This window comes from Colobus angolensis, unplaced genomic scaffold (assembly GCF_000951035.1).
Source record: "Colobus angolensis palliatus isolate OR3802 unplaced genomic scaffold, Cang.pa_1.0 Scaffold44, whole genome shotgun sequence".
In the NCBI taxonomy this organism is placed as follows: Eukaryota; Metazoa; Chordata; class Mammalia; order Primates; family Cercopithecidae; genus Colobus; species Colobus angolensis.
Window position 1 is genome coordinate 1,729,743 of NW_012117821.1, and position 12,098 is coordinate 1,741,840.

Sequence of the window (12,098 nt, forward strand, 5' to 3'; positions counted from 1 at the left end):
GGGTATGCCCAGAGCTTCCTGGCAGCACAGCAGGGCACAGGCTTGGGGCGCTTGGAGCTGGTCAGAGACTTCGGATGTCCCTTGGACATCCCTGGTCCCAACCATGATGGGCTGCTTGGACGAGGCCACCTCACATTCGCAGGCGCTCCAAGGACAGCCACCAGTGGGCTGGGCCCCTGCCAGAGTGGGGGCTGCTGGGGCCGGTGCTCTGGTGGCCGGGACTCTGGCTCTGTTCCTGCTCCTGGTGCGACCTCAGACAAGCCCTGAGCTCCCCGCCGCCTATTCATGGGGAAAGGGAACCGGGCCTGATTCTGTAGGGTAGGGGTGAGAGAGGGTCTCGGTCTTGGCTCTTTTCTGGAAGAGGCTTTCGGAGGTCCTTTCAGAGGTGTCCACTGGCACTGACACTTTCTTCCTGATGTGGCCCTGCCTTGAGGGGCCAGTGACCTTCCCCAGGGTGTGTGGGGCCCCATCTCCTCTGCAGGGGTGCAGAGGCTGCTCTCCCTGATGCGGGTCCTTCGTGGCGGACGTGAGAGCCAGTGCCACTTCCTTTCCGGCTGGGTCCCCTGTGGGGTGTTTGAGGGCTGGGCAGGCCCCTGGACGTGGATTTGGAAGTGGGTGCCTGCCCATGCTCCTAGCATCCGAGTTCCAGAGGCTCTGAGTTTTCCCCTGTTGCAGGGGAGATGGAGGCAGGGCAGCCGTCCAGGTGGGTGAGCCGGGCCCAGGACTTTGTCCCTCCAGGGGCTCCCTCCCCTGTGTCTCCCGGTCTCCTGCCCTGCGCCAGGAGGGCCTCTCCCCGGCCTCCTCCGCACCCCACCCCCAGGCCTTCGCGCCCCAGCCTCGGCTGCGGGATCTGCGGGACCCGTGTTCACGGTGGCCTCCCCTACAGCATCATCAGCTGGTTCTTGCGAAGCTTCAAGTACTTTTACGGGCTCCGCTTCAAGGTGCGGGATCAGCACAGGCTGCAGGAGGCCCGGCCCTGCGTCATCGTCTCCAACCACCAGAGCATCCTGGACATGATGGGTAGGCCGGGCATCCAGGGCGGCTTCTGGGTTCTGAGTGGGGCCCGCTGAGCTGGGGCTGTGTGGGGCTGGGGCAGGGTCCCGAGGACGAAGACACAGGGCTGCCTGTGCCTGGACGAGGTTGGCCTCAGTACCTCCCTCAGGGCCGGACACAGAGGCTCGGAGGCCACACGACCCGCCCAGGTAGCCAGGGAGAAGGCAGGGCCCCTGGCAGTTGTGTGGGTGCTCAGCGACTGTCTTCCAGCGCACGCTCTCTCCCCCTCTCCCTGTCTCTCTCTCTGTCTCCCAGGCCTCATGGAGGTCCTTCCCAAGCGCTGCGTGCAGATCGCCAAGCGGGAGCTGCTCTTCCTGGGCCCCGTGGGCCTCATCATGTACCTCGGGGGCGTCGTCTTCATCAACCGGCAGCGCTCTAGCACAGCTAGAACGGTGATGGCCGACCTGGGCGAGCGCATGGTCAGGGAGAACGTGAGTGTGCAGGGCCGCGGCTGGGTGGGGTCGGCAAGCGCATGGTCAGGGAGAATGTGAGTGTGCAGGGCCAGGGCTGGGTGGGGTTGGGGTGGGGCCCGGGCGGGTCAGGCGGGGACCAGCCTGTGACTTGGTTTTGGCAGGAAAAAGACCCCCACAGATTGGGTCCCACACCAGCTGCTTCACAAAGTGGGGCTTCTTCTTTTTTTTTTTTGAGACAGAGTCTCGCTCTGTCGCCCAGGCTGGAGTGCAGTGGTGGCGCGATCTCAGCTCACTGCAAGCTCCGCCTCCCGGGTTCACGCCATTCTCCTGCCTCAGCCTCCCGAGTAGCTGGGACTACAGGCGCCCGCCACCTCGCCCGGCTAGTTTTTTGTATTTTTTAGTAGAGATGGGGTCTCACCGGGTTAGCCAGGATGGTCTCGATCTCCTGACCTCATGATCCGCCCGCCTCGGCCTCCCAAAGTGCTGGGATTACAGGCTTGAGCCACCGCGCCTGGCCAAAGTGGGGCTTCTTGGGAGGTGAGGGAGCGTGGCCTTTCTGGGGTGGCCTGGGTGTGAGGTCAGCCCAGGCTCTTCTCTCCCTGCAGCTCAAAGTGTGGATCTACCCGGAGGGTACTCGTAACGACAACGGGGACCTGCTGCCTTTTAAGAAAGGTGCCTTCTACCTGGCGGTCCAGGCACAGGTAGGCCGGGCCCAGCCCTCCCGGGGTGGGTGAAGGCTGGGGAGGCGGGGTCAGGCTGGCTTAAGGCAGGAGGTGACCACCCAGCCAAGCTGAGGACCCTTGGCAGGCAAGGGACTCCTCCCACTGAGTTGGGGACAGGGCCTCCTTGCCCCTTCCCACACTTGCCCCCTGACCGGCCAGGAAGGGCAGCCCCTTAGGCCTTTCGCCCACACAGAGAGTGACCAGCTGCCCTTGGTGAGCACCCAGGACGTGGCCTGCGAGGCTGGGCAGGTAGACGGGTGGGAAGCCGGGCCGCTGGCCTCTGCCCGCCTGGCTCTCAGGAGGCTCATTCTGGGCCTGTGCCTGGCTGGGGTGGGCTTCAGGGCATGGGCAGTGGGTCTGGACAAGCCAGGCTTTTGGTGTAGCGGCGGGTCGGGCCAGAGCTTGGGGTGGGTGGAGCTGATTGTGAGCGGCACCTGCAGACTCTGGACTTCCTGGTTCCCAGCCTCCAGGGGTGCAGCGCGCCCTAGGGGGTCTGGGAGAGGCCAGGGTATAGCCAACCCCGCGGCACCTGTCCTGCCCCTGCCGCTGTGCTGGGGAGAGTTGCGTCAGGAGAAGGGGCTTTTACCCTACCTGGGTGGGGTCTCACTCAGGGCCGGGGTCTCAGTTCCTTCCCTCACACTGGCCTGTAGTGGCCCCCAGTGCCTGACCCTGTGCAAGGTGGGTGGGAGGGGGCCCTCCTTCTGGAGGCTCCCAGCTAAGGCTGTGAGGCCTGGGGAGCCCCGGAGGCACTGGGCTGAGCGGGCATCCTTGGGTTCTGATCCCAGCCCTGCCCAGGTGCAGGACACACCTGCCCAGCCTGGGGCTGATGTCACTTCCCTTTGGGGGCGGAGTGACGGTTGGATCGGCTCTGGGAGAGGAGAGGGGAGATGGGTGGCTGTGATAGGGGAGGCTGGGGGTGGCGGTAGCCAGGAGACTGCTCCCAGTCCCCACCTACCTGCCGGCCCCCTCCCTCCCTGCCTCCAGTCCCCACCTACCTGCCTGCCCTCTCCCTCCCTGCCTCCAGTCCCCACCTACCTGCCGGCCCCCTCCCTCCCTGCCTCCAGTCCCCACCTACCTGCCGGCCCCCTCCCTCCCTGCCTCCAGTCCCCACCTACCTGCCGGCCCCCTCCCTCCCTGCCTCCCAGTCCCCACCTACCTGCCGGCCCCCTCCCTCCCTGCCTCCAGTCCCCACCTACCTGCCGGCCCCCTGGAGGTTCCCTGGCTGCCTCAGGTTAATGATCACCCCCAAGTGCCCTTGGATTTGACCCCGGTGGCTTCCAGGAACACCAGCAGGCTCCACCACTCCCCCTGGCTAGAGCTGCCTCCCTCGCTAGCTTCCTGGGATGGAGAGAGGACTGGGAGGGAGGCGTGGGCAGGGAAGAGCGCCATAACCTCCTCCTACATCGGACAGGGCCCTGCCCCACTGGCTAGCTACACATCCAGTACGGGGACAGGCGGGAACCAGACAAACAAGTGCTAGCTCAGGAGGGTTTCCCAGAGGAGGTAAGTAAAGATTTGCAGGATGAGCTCTGCAACTCTGGGCCAACCAGAGCAGGACCGGTATCCCAGGTCCCAAGGGCAGGACAGACACAAGGACCCATGGCAGCAGCGAAGGCAGGGGCAGGTGGGCCACCGGACAGGGCTCCCCAACCATATGCAGCCTGGGGTGTGCCCGGCCTGTCCCCAGGGCTGCCTCAGCCGCGTGTCTCCCTGCCCACAGGTGCCCATCGTCCCGGTGGTGTACTCCTCCTTCTCCTCCTTCTACAGCACCAAGAAGAAGTTATTCACCTCAGGTACCCCGACATGTGCGCGCCCAGGGTGTAGGCCCCGCCTCACCCTATGGTCACGGAGCCGCGGGCCCCTCATCATTCCCATTTCTGGGTGGCACCCGTGGCGTGGCCACATGGTAACCATGTGGCGAATGAGTGACTCAGGCTGGAGTCCCGGCTGTGGGCTTCGTGGTCTCACGGTGGCCACCCTACCCAGTGGCCCTGTGAGATGGGTGGTGCTGGGCCCATTTTTCAGATGAGGAAACTGAGGCTCCAAGAGGGAAGCCTGGGTGCCTGACTTCACACGGATGGACCCCAGCTGTGCACACAGCTTGGGGGCCTTGAGGCGGCTTCCTCCAGGGCTGAAGGGCAGCCTCTGAGCCCGTGCGTCCAGGCTGATGCCTGCATGGGGTAGATGGAGCCCAGGCAGCCCGGGGCACAGGCAGCGAGGCTCACCGCCTCTGCCCTTTCCAGCCAGTTCCCAGAACGTGGGTACCTGGTGCCCAGGTGGGACAGTGGGGTCAAAGTTGGAAAGCAGTGGGGGAACCCAGCTCCATCTCTCCCACAGCCCCCTGTATGGACCGCAGAGGCCAGACGGTGGGGTAGGGGCGATCGGGAAGGGGGGCTTTCTGGGGGCAGTAACGGGAGCACAGACTTATCGAAACTGTGGCATGAAGGCCAGGCAGCTATGGGTTTTACTGCACCAACATTACTGCAATTAAAATAACCCACCACAGCTAGGGAGTCCAGGAGGAGAGCCTGGCGTCAGGGGCTTCCCAGGGAGTGGCTATGGGGGTCCAGGGAGAGGTGAGGCCAGGGCAGCAGGCTGAGGTGGGCCCCAGCTCCCCACAGGCTGCTGAGGTCTGTTGCTCCCCCAGCAGGAACAGTCACAGTACAGGTGTTGGAAGCCATCCCCACCAGCGGCCTCACCGCGGCGGATGTCCCTGCACTCGTGGACACCTGCCACCGGGCCATGAGGACCACCTTCCTCCACATCTCCAAGACCCCCCAGGAGAACGGGGCCACTGCGGGACCTGGCATGCAGCCAGCCCAGTAGCCGAGACCACGGCAGGGCAGGACCTGGGGAGGGCAGGTGGGAAGCCAATGGCTGGAGGATGGGCAGAGGGGACCCCCACCCAGGCTGCCAAACACCACTGTGTCCGGCTCCCCCGGCTCTCATTCAGCCCTGGAAGCAGCGAGTCCCTTTTGTCACTGGCCTCAGACATGGGCCCCTGGCATCCCCTGCAGGAGGATCAGCTGGACCCTCCCCAGGCTCCAGGGCAGGGACTCGCCCCCATGGCACCTCTGGGAGCTGGGATGATGAGGATGAGGCCTGAGGCTGTGGCCGGCAGGTGGGCTGAGCCACAAGGCCCCCGGATGGCCCAGGAGCAGACGGGAGGACCCCAAGGCCCGACGTTCACTGCCCGAGCCCTCTGCTCTGGCCACCTGGGACCCACTCGGATGCAGTCAGGCTCCAGGGTCCAGCCCACAAGCTGCATCAGGCTCTCAGGAGAGAAGGCGCCTGGAGGGCCGGGAGTCCCAGACTCACGCACCCTGGGCCACAGGGAGCCGGGAGGCAGGACCTGCTGCTCCTGCCGGCGTGGAGGACTCTGTGGAGTCAGCATTGTACTCCGTTGCTGTTTTTTTATAAACACACTCTTGGTTGGAAGTGGCTGGGCAGCTGTGGTCACTCACAGGGCGGGCAGGGTGACCAGGGTGGTAGAGCCGACGCTATGTTCTCCCTAAGAGCCCAGGGTGGAGGCACCGCCACTCACCCGCGTTCCCTTTCCAGGGGTGGGCCCACATCACCCTCTAATCCTTCCGTCGATGGGTGGGGGGTGTCGCCTAACTGGGGCAGGTGTGCCAGGATCCTCGGGCTACTGGGAAGGAGGCCAGAGATTTGCTTTTTGGCCTCTGGTTGGGGCCAACACATCCCCAGGACAAAGCTCTCTGTGGCCTCAAAGAAACCCCCTCTCCCTTGGAGTGCCCTCCCCACCCTACTGCCCGCTCCACCTGGCCCCCTTTGCCAGCCGGCACCCGGCAGCGGGTCTGGGTAGGGTGGCCAGGAGGTGAGAGCTCTCCCCCCAGGCCCCGAGTCCAGCCACTGACACAGCAGCTCACATTTCATTTTTATTCTGCTGGGGGTCAGGTAGCAGCCCCCACTGAAGCCCCACCCGGCCTCCGGGCTGCCTGGCCTGTGCCACGGGTCCCAGTCTCCAGCAGAGAGTTCGTGAGCTCGTACCTTCCCTCAGCTGAGGGCCCACCTGGCCTTGGGATGTCACTGGGCTGGCTAGGGGTGGATTGACACACAAGACCCCAGCCCACCCCATGCCAGAGCCCTGGGAGCCTCCTGAGGAAGGGGAGGAGGAAGAGGGCCCTGCCTGGCCTTCCACTGAGTCACCCTGAGGCTCAGTCACCCCGAAGTGGTGTCTGGACCCCCGAGCATGTCAGCCAGGGGCATGGGGGCTGCAGGGCAGGGTGAAGGGCTCAGTCCAGCCTGGGGCGCTGGGTGGTCACAAGTCTTTCTTGCAGGAGCCTAGGGTTGGATGAGGCTAAGGTCAGAGGTCACTGTTCCCCATAGCCTCCCCGCCCAGCCAGATCTGACCCCTTGGCCTTTGGTCACCCCCGACCCCCAAGCCTGGGTAGGCCCTCTAGGCCAACTGGGCGCAGACCCGGGAGGAGGGCTCTGGAGGGTGGGAGGCACTCACAGGACCCCAGCTGCTCCTCCAGGAAGGAGATCTGCTCACTCAGGGAGTCGATGCGGCCCAGCTGCTGGAATGAGTGCACCAAGAGGCTGCCAGGGTCCGGGAGCCCGTGCTCCAGTGCCTGCGAGGCCAGGCTGTGCAGTGGGGCCAGCACCAGCTGCAGCTTCTGCGGGTGCAGAAGGGTGGTGACTCCGGGCCGGCCCCGCCCTCTCTGCTCCACCAGGGTCTAGGGAGGACCCCGGGAAGGGCTCCACAAGCCTCCAGCCCCAGCCCCTGCGGCAGGGCTCCAGGTGTCCACTAGAGGGGGCTGCTGTGCCACAAGAGCCTGCAGCAGAGTGGGTGCCTGGGGCATCAGGCTGGCCGGGTGGTCCCAGCCTTGGGGTCCCCGGCAGAACTAGGGGGACGGCTGGACCACTGGCCAGTGGGAAAGACTGGCAAGAGCTCTTTGTCCTGGTGGGGACAAAGGTGGTGAGGGGTGGGGAAGTCTTGTCTGGGTCCAGGCTGTGTGTATGGTCTGGGGGGTTGCCACGCTTGGTTCCTCCAGCCCTGGGGGTCCTGGTCAGTGTCTGGCTGCCTCTGCCCGGCATGGATCCAGGCCAGGGCCCCCTCAGCAGTCAGCAGCAAGGAAGCTGCCTCCCCAGGGCCAGGACCTTTTCAGACCACCCCCAGCCATCTGTGGGTGGCGACCGTGTCCCAGGAGACTATGGAGCCTATATGCTGGCCTGGGCTTCTGCTGTCACGAGGACCTGCCCCACCCCAGGCCTCACCTCCTCCAGCAGGTCCACCCTGGACTGCAGCCTCTGCACTTCCTCCTTCATCGCACTGTCCACTCCTGGGGGCAGAGCCAGGCGCTGGGTCAGGGTCGGCCGGCTCCCCACCCACACCCCCAGGCTCCCTCCTGTCCCCAGGGAGAGGCAGAGCCCGAAGACTCAGATCCAGGCCTCTGCCAGCCCTGACGCCTGCCTGGCGCTGGCCAGAGGTCTCAGGGCTGTGCCACCTAAGTACATCGGGGCGCATGGCTCTGCGCAGCTGCTCAGGGTCCTGGCCATGCTGAGGGAGGTCGGAGCTGCGGTCTCAGCGGCGCTTTCGATGCGGTGCTGTGGACAGCGCATTATTACTCACGGTACGAGTTTGAAGTGTCACAGCGCGTACCAAAAGTAATAATGTCCCATCACCAGCGGAGGCGTGGCGTCTTCCAGAATGCTGCACTGGACGCAGACAGGCACTTCTGCCTTCTTGGCTGACCATGAGGCTCCAGGCAACCTGCCCCCAGTTCTCAGGAACCCAAACCTGTCCTCCCGCCCCATCTTCCCTCCCTGGAGAGGGAGCCCCCACCGCCTTCCACCCAGGTGCCAGTGCCCCTCACCATGCCTAACACAGAGCCACATGGCAATGTCCACTGCCTGCCCGCCTCCCCAGGCCAGGCACAGCCAGGGCTGAGTTTACCTGTCAGGTTGGGGGCCACCCTGGGGGGCCCTCCCTTGGGCACGCAGTGTGTACCATCTGCAGACAGGCTGTGCCCCTCCCAACACTGGCACCAGTAACTGCCGGCAGTGTTGACGCAGCGCTGGGGACAGCCGGCCCCCCCAGCACTGCATTCGTCCACATCTGCAGGAAATGGGGTGTCAGGCGGCCATGCCTGCGGGAGGAGTCCTGCCCACATAGCTCCCTTCACAATCACTCACTCATGGGCCAGCAATAACCCCAGGACATGCAAAGAGGTGCCCAGGACCCTTCCAGGGTCCCTCAGGGTGGAGTCAGCCTCACCTGACTGGCAGATGTCACCCTGCCATCCTGCAGGGCAGCGGCAGCGGCCAGGCTGGATGCAGCTCCCTCCGTTCCGGCACGGCGGCTGGCATATTGCTGTGGGTGGGGGAGGCTGGTCACCAGCTAAGTTGGGTCCCCAGCGCCCTGTGGGGGGGCAGCTGCTAGGGAGTGGGTGCTCTGCAGCAAGGTGGTGCTTTGCTCCGGGTTCAAGAAAAGCAGCAGGAGCATTGCTGGAAGACTGGGGAATAGTCGCCCTTCTGACTAACACCGGACACCGAGGGGCGTAGCCCTCACCTGCTCCACAGGCCCCGGGAAACCCGCTGGTCCTCTTCCAGCCGGGGCAGCATGCGTACCGAGGCCTGGCGGGGGCCAGCCCAGGGCTGCGGCGGTAGGCGGTCCTATAGATGGTTCTGTGGGGTGGGTGGGACAGCTCAGAGGGGCATCCCACTCCCCTTTAGCCACCCACTGGGCAGCTAGAGTCCCCTCTCAGAGTGGACAGAGTCACCCCAGCGTGTCCCCAGGGGTTTTCTCCCCAAGGGATGGCACTGAGGGGTCATTGCACAGCCGTTTCCCTGCCTGGGCCTTCTGGTGCTGGCCGGGACTCAAGGCACAGCAGGAAGGCCCAGCCACATTCTGCATGGAGCAGAGGCAGTGGCCAGGCCTGTGTGTGCCCCCACCTATCTGGCCTCCTACTGTGGGGGCATCCAGGCTCAGAGGAGAGGGCATGCCTGGCCTGCGGCGGGTCGTGGCAGAGTGTGGGCCCTGGGCATCAGAGCACTTCTTAAACCTCCAGGAGACTGAATTCCCAGGCCCCTCCCCCAGCAGGGGGTGGATCTCCCACACCCAGGAAGCAGGACTCTGCCCGAGGCTGAGACTTGGGGGTGTGAGCCCCTTGTGTGGGCACACAGGACCTCTCAGGGCCTCATCTGTGCCCGTTGGGGGCTGTCACATGGAGGGGCTGCCCAGTGCAGTGGGGAGTCGGGCACCATTCCGTGGAGATGGGACCTTGCAGCCAGGGATACAGGGCACGGAGGGGTTAGTCCCCCAGAAGTGGAGGGGTGCAGACAGGATGGGCGACCCCTTTAAACATGGGGATGCCCTTAGAGGTGCTGCCCTTTGAGACGTGTCGAGACAAGAGCAAGGATTAGGACGTTGGAGGTGACCATGGAACCCCTTGGCTCCCACCGCCCTGGGTCACCCATCTCAGTCAGCCCTCTCGTGGCTCTGGCCTCAGTTTCCCATCTTAGGCCCCAGGATTCACCCCCAACAGGCTGACGTGTGGCAGATGGGGGCAACTTGGGGGATTGGCCTTGGGAGGCTGGGGCTGGGTGGGCTCGGTTGGGTGGGGCACTCACCGGTAGGTGCTGCAGGCCCGGTGGCCGTCACAGGTGGTGAGGAAGGGCTGGTACACACGCTGCACGAAGGACTCGGAGACAGGGTCCCCGTGAGCCCCGACGGCACACACCCTACGGCTGTCGGGGTGGACAAGGGGTCAGCCCAGGAGTCCCAGAGCAGGACCCAAGAATGATGGGGACATGCGGCTGGGGCGGGACCTTCTGCAGGAGTCCCCAGGGAGTCCCCCACAGGTGCTGAGAGCTGCCTCCAGGAGGGGCTGAGGGCTCCTGGTCACCCCACCCCAGCACTCACAGGCCAGGGTTTGGCTCACCCTGGCCGGTAGGCGTGCTCCGTGCCGCCCGCTGCCAACACCAGAAGCCACACCAGTAGCATCTCCTGAGAGCCCCACATGGCCTGTGCCTCCGGGCAGGGTGGCCTTCTCCTCTGGGTGGCCTGGGGCACAAAGCATGACCCTTAAGTCTCCCCGAAGATGCTCTGCCCCCAGGCCACGGGTGCAGTTTGCACTTGCTCCATGAGGCCTGCCCAGCTCATCTCCGCTGGAGCCTCCACCAGTGGGAGGGCCCCACGGTGGTGCCCACTCTCTCTTCCCCTGGCCCCCTCTTCCAGCTATCGAGACCCTCGCCAGCCACAAACAGCTGGGGCCACAGCCTGGGGACCACAGTGGGGCGATGCTGTCCAGAGCTCTTGGTACAGGAATCGAGTGGATCCTGCTGGATGTCTCGGACGCCCGAGGCTCCAGGAAGGATGGCTCCAGGAACGGGGGGCCGTTTCTCCTGTCTTGCCTGGTTCCAGGGCCCTCCTCACAGTAGGGCAGGGGTAAGTTTGCACCCCAGTCTGTGCAAACGGGGTGTTCGCGGGCAGACCTGGGATCCAGCCCCACTAGGGACTTGCTGGCCTCAGCTGTTCTGGGCTTTGGTTTCTCATCTTCTGAGTGTGGAACCGGCCCCGGGGGATGGGCCGGCAGCTGCAAGCCAGCAGGAACCGTTCGGGGGTGCACACATTCTAAGACCACCAGAGGGGCAGCCTTCATTTTAGAGGGGGTCCCTCCCAGGCTGGGATATGTGTGCAATCAGCCTCCAGGGATCCTGGGACAGTGGCTGTGACAGGTGCACACCTGGGGGTGGGCAGCAGCCCCCTACAGTGTCACCAGAGCCAGAATCCAACTCCCTCCTGGCTGTGCCGCAGGAGCCAGGGACCCGGTGAGGCTTCCTGAGAGCATGAGAGAGCCCAGAATGAATGGTCTGTGACAATGCCGGGGGTGGGGATTCTATCCTATACACAGCCAGGGGTCTGGAGAGCTGGCGAGCCCCTGCCATGCTCCGGGGTCCCACCCAGGGCCTCTCAAGGGTGCTTCCCAAAGGCTGGGTGGGTTCCTTCCGAGGCACTCCAGGGCTCCCGGAAGGGAAAGGCCAGGCTTCAGGGGCAGAGGCTGGGGTAAGGCTGTCCCTTCTCTGGGATTCAGTTTCCTCAGACATGAGAATAGGATCTCTGAGGCCCCTCCTTGGCTCTGATGGCCAGTCCTATAAACAGTCACGCTGTCCTCAGTCGCTGCTGGCCAGCCCCACTAGGTGTCTTCCCACCCACACCTGCTTCCCACGGGCACTGCCACGGCATCACCCAGTCCCAGTGGGAGGGTAGCTGGGGGTCCTTCCTGGACCTCCTGTCCTCCATGCGCTGGAGACAAGAGGGCAGGGCAGAGGCTGCCAACTAGGCAGAGGCTGTCCTGGGCAGCCAAGGGGCGGGGACTTAGCTGGGGGGCAGGGGGGACATCCCAGCAGTTTTTGGGCAGGAGTTTGTCCAGGGGTCAGAGCTGGCTGGAGATTAACTCTGGGGATGGGCCCTGGGTGAAGGCCACTGTTAGGAGCTGGGCCTTGTGCGACCCCAAAGCAAGACTCGAAGTGGGGGGACAGGTGACACTGGGGAGGAGGACCCGGGAAGGAAGAGGTAGGGCAGCGGCCGGGTGGCTTGGGGTGGGCAGGGAGATGCCAGGGTGGGCCTGGGGGGAGGCGAATCTCCCAGACCTCATTGCCCCCCACACATATTCGCACAGCACCCCCCCCAATTCCTGAGAGTCGTCTGGAAAGGAAGCGGTGCTGAGAAGTGGAGACTCAATTTTTGAAAGTCATGCTTTTCCCGAGGCCAGAAGCAGCCCGTGGCGCTCTGCAAGCTGGCGCTGCAAGCCCCATTTCCCTTGTGGGGGCCACAGCCTCGACCCAGGGGTGCCGGGGGTGGAGGGGGCGGCGGCTCCAGGTGGACCAGCAGTCCGGTCCCCGTGCCCCCAGCGCCCACGGGCTCCCTCCCCACCTGCCCGGC

At 64.9% G+C, this 12,098-nt stretch overlaps 2 protein-coding genes across 3 annotated transcripts in view; one reads left to right on the top strand and one right to left on the bottom strand.

The window, feature by feature from the left end:
• Positions 1–680: 680 nt before the first annotated feature.
• On the top strand, positions 681–5,631 carry AGPAT2 (1-acylglycerol-3-phosphate O-acyltransferase 2). Its single transcript, XM_011957407.1, has 6 exons — positions 681–703; positions 821–1,020; positions 1,309–1,484; positions 2,072–2,167; positions 3,909–3,981; positions 4,839–5,631. Exons 1-6 carry the CDS (start codon positions 681–683, stop codon positions 5,012–5,014), a joined length of 744 nt encoding a protein of 247 aa, XP_011812797.1. The 3' UTR covers positions 5,015–5,631.
• Positions 5,632–6,074: 443 nt separating this feature from the next.
• Positions 6,075–12,098, bottom strand: part of EGFL7 (EGF-like-domain, multiple 7) — a 9,471-nt gene continuing 3,447 nt past the window's right edge. The window contains exons 2-9 of one of the 2 annotated variants that reach the window (XM_011957286.1): positions 10,096–10,217; positions 9,785–9,901; positions 8,724–8,839; positions 8,430–8,525; positions 8,109–8,270; positions 7,430–7,494; positions 6,666–6,828; positions 6,075–6,493 (exon numbers count right to left, since the gene is read on the bottom strand). In XM_011957286.1, coding sequence (XP_011812676.1) covers positions 6,471–6,493; positions 6,666–6,828; positions 7,430–7,494; positions 8,109–8,270; positions 8,430–8,525; positions 8,724–8,839; positions 9,785–9,901; positions 10,096–10,175 — 822 coding nt within the window. In that variant the 5' untranslated portion in view covers positions 10,176–10,217 and the 3' untranslated portion in view covers positions 6,075–6,470. Of the gene's footprint in view, positions 6,829–7,429; positions 7,495–8,108; positions 8,271–8,429; positions 8,526–8,723; positions 8,840–9,784; positions 9,902–10,095; positions 10,218–12,098 lie in introns of both variants that reach the window. The other variant, XM_011957285.1, reaches the window with a different exon arrangement.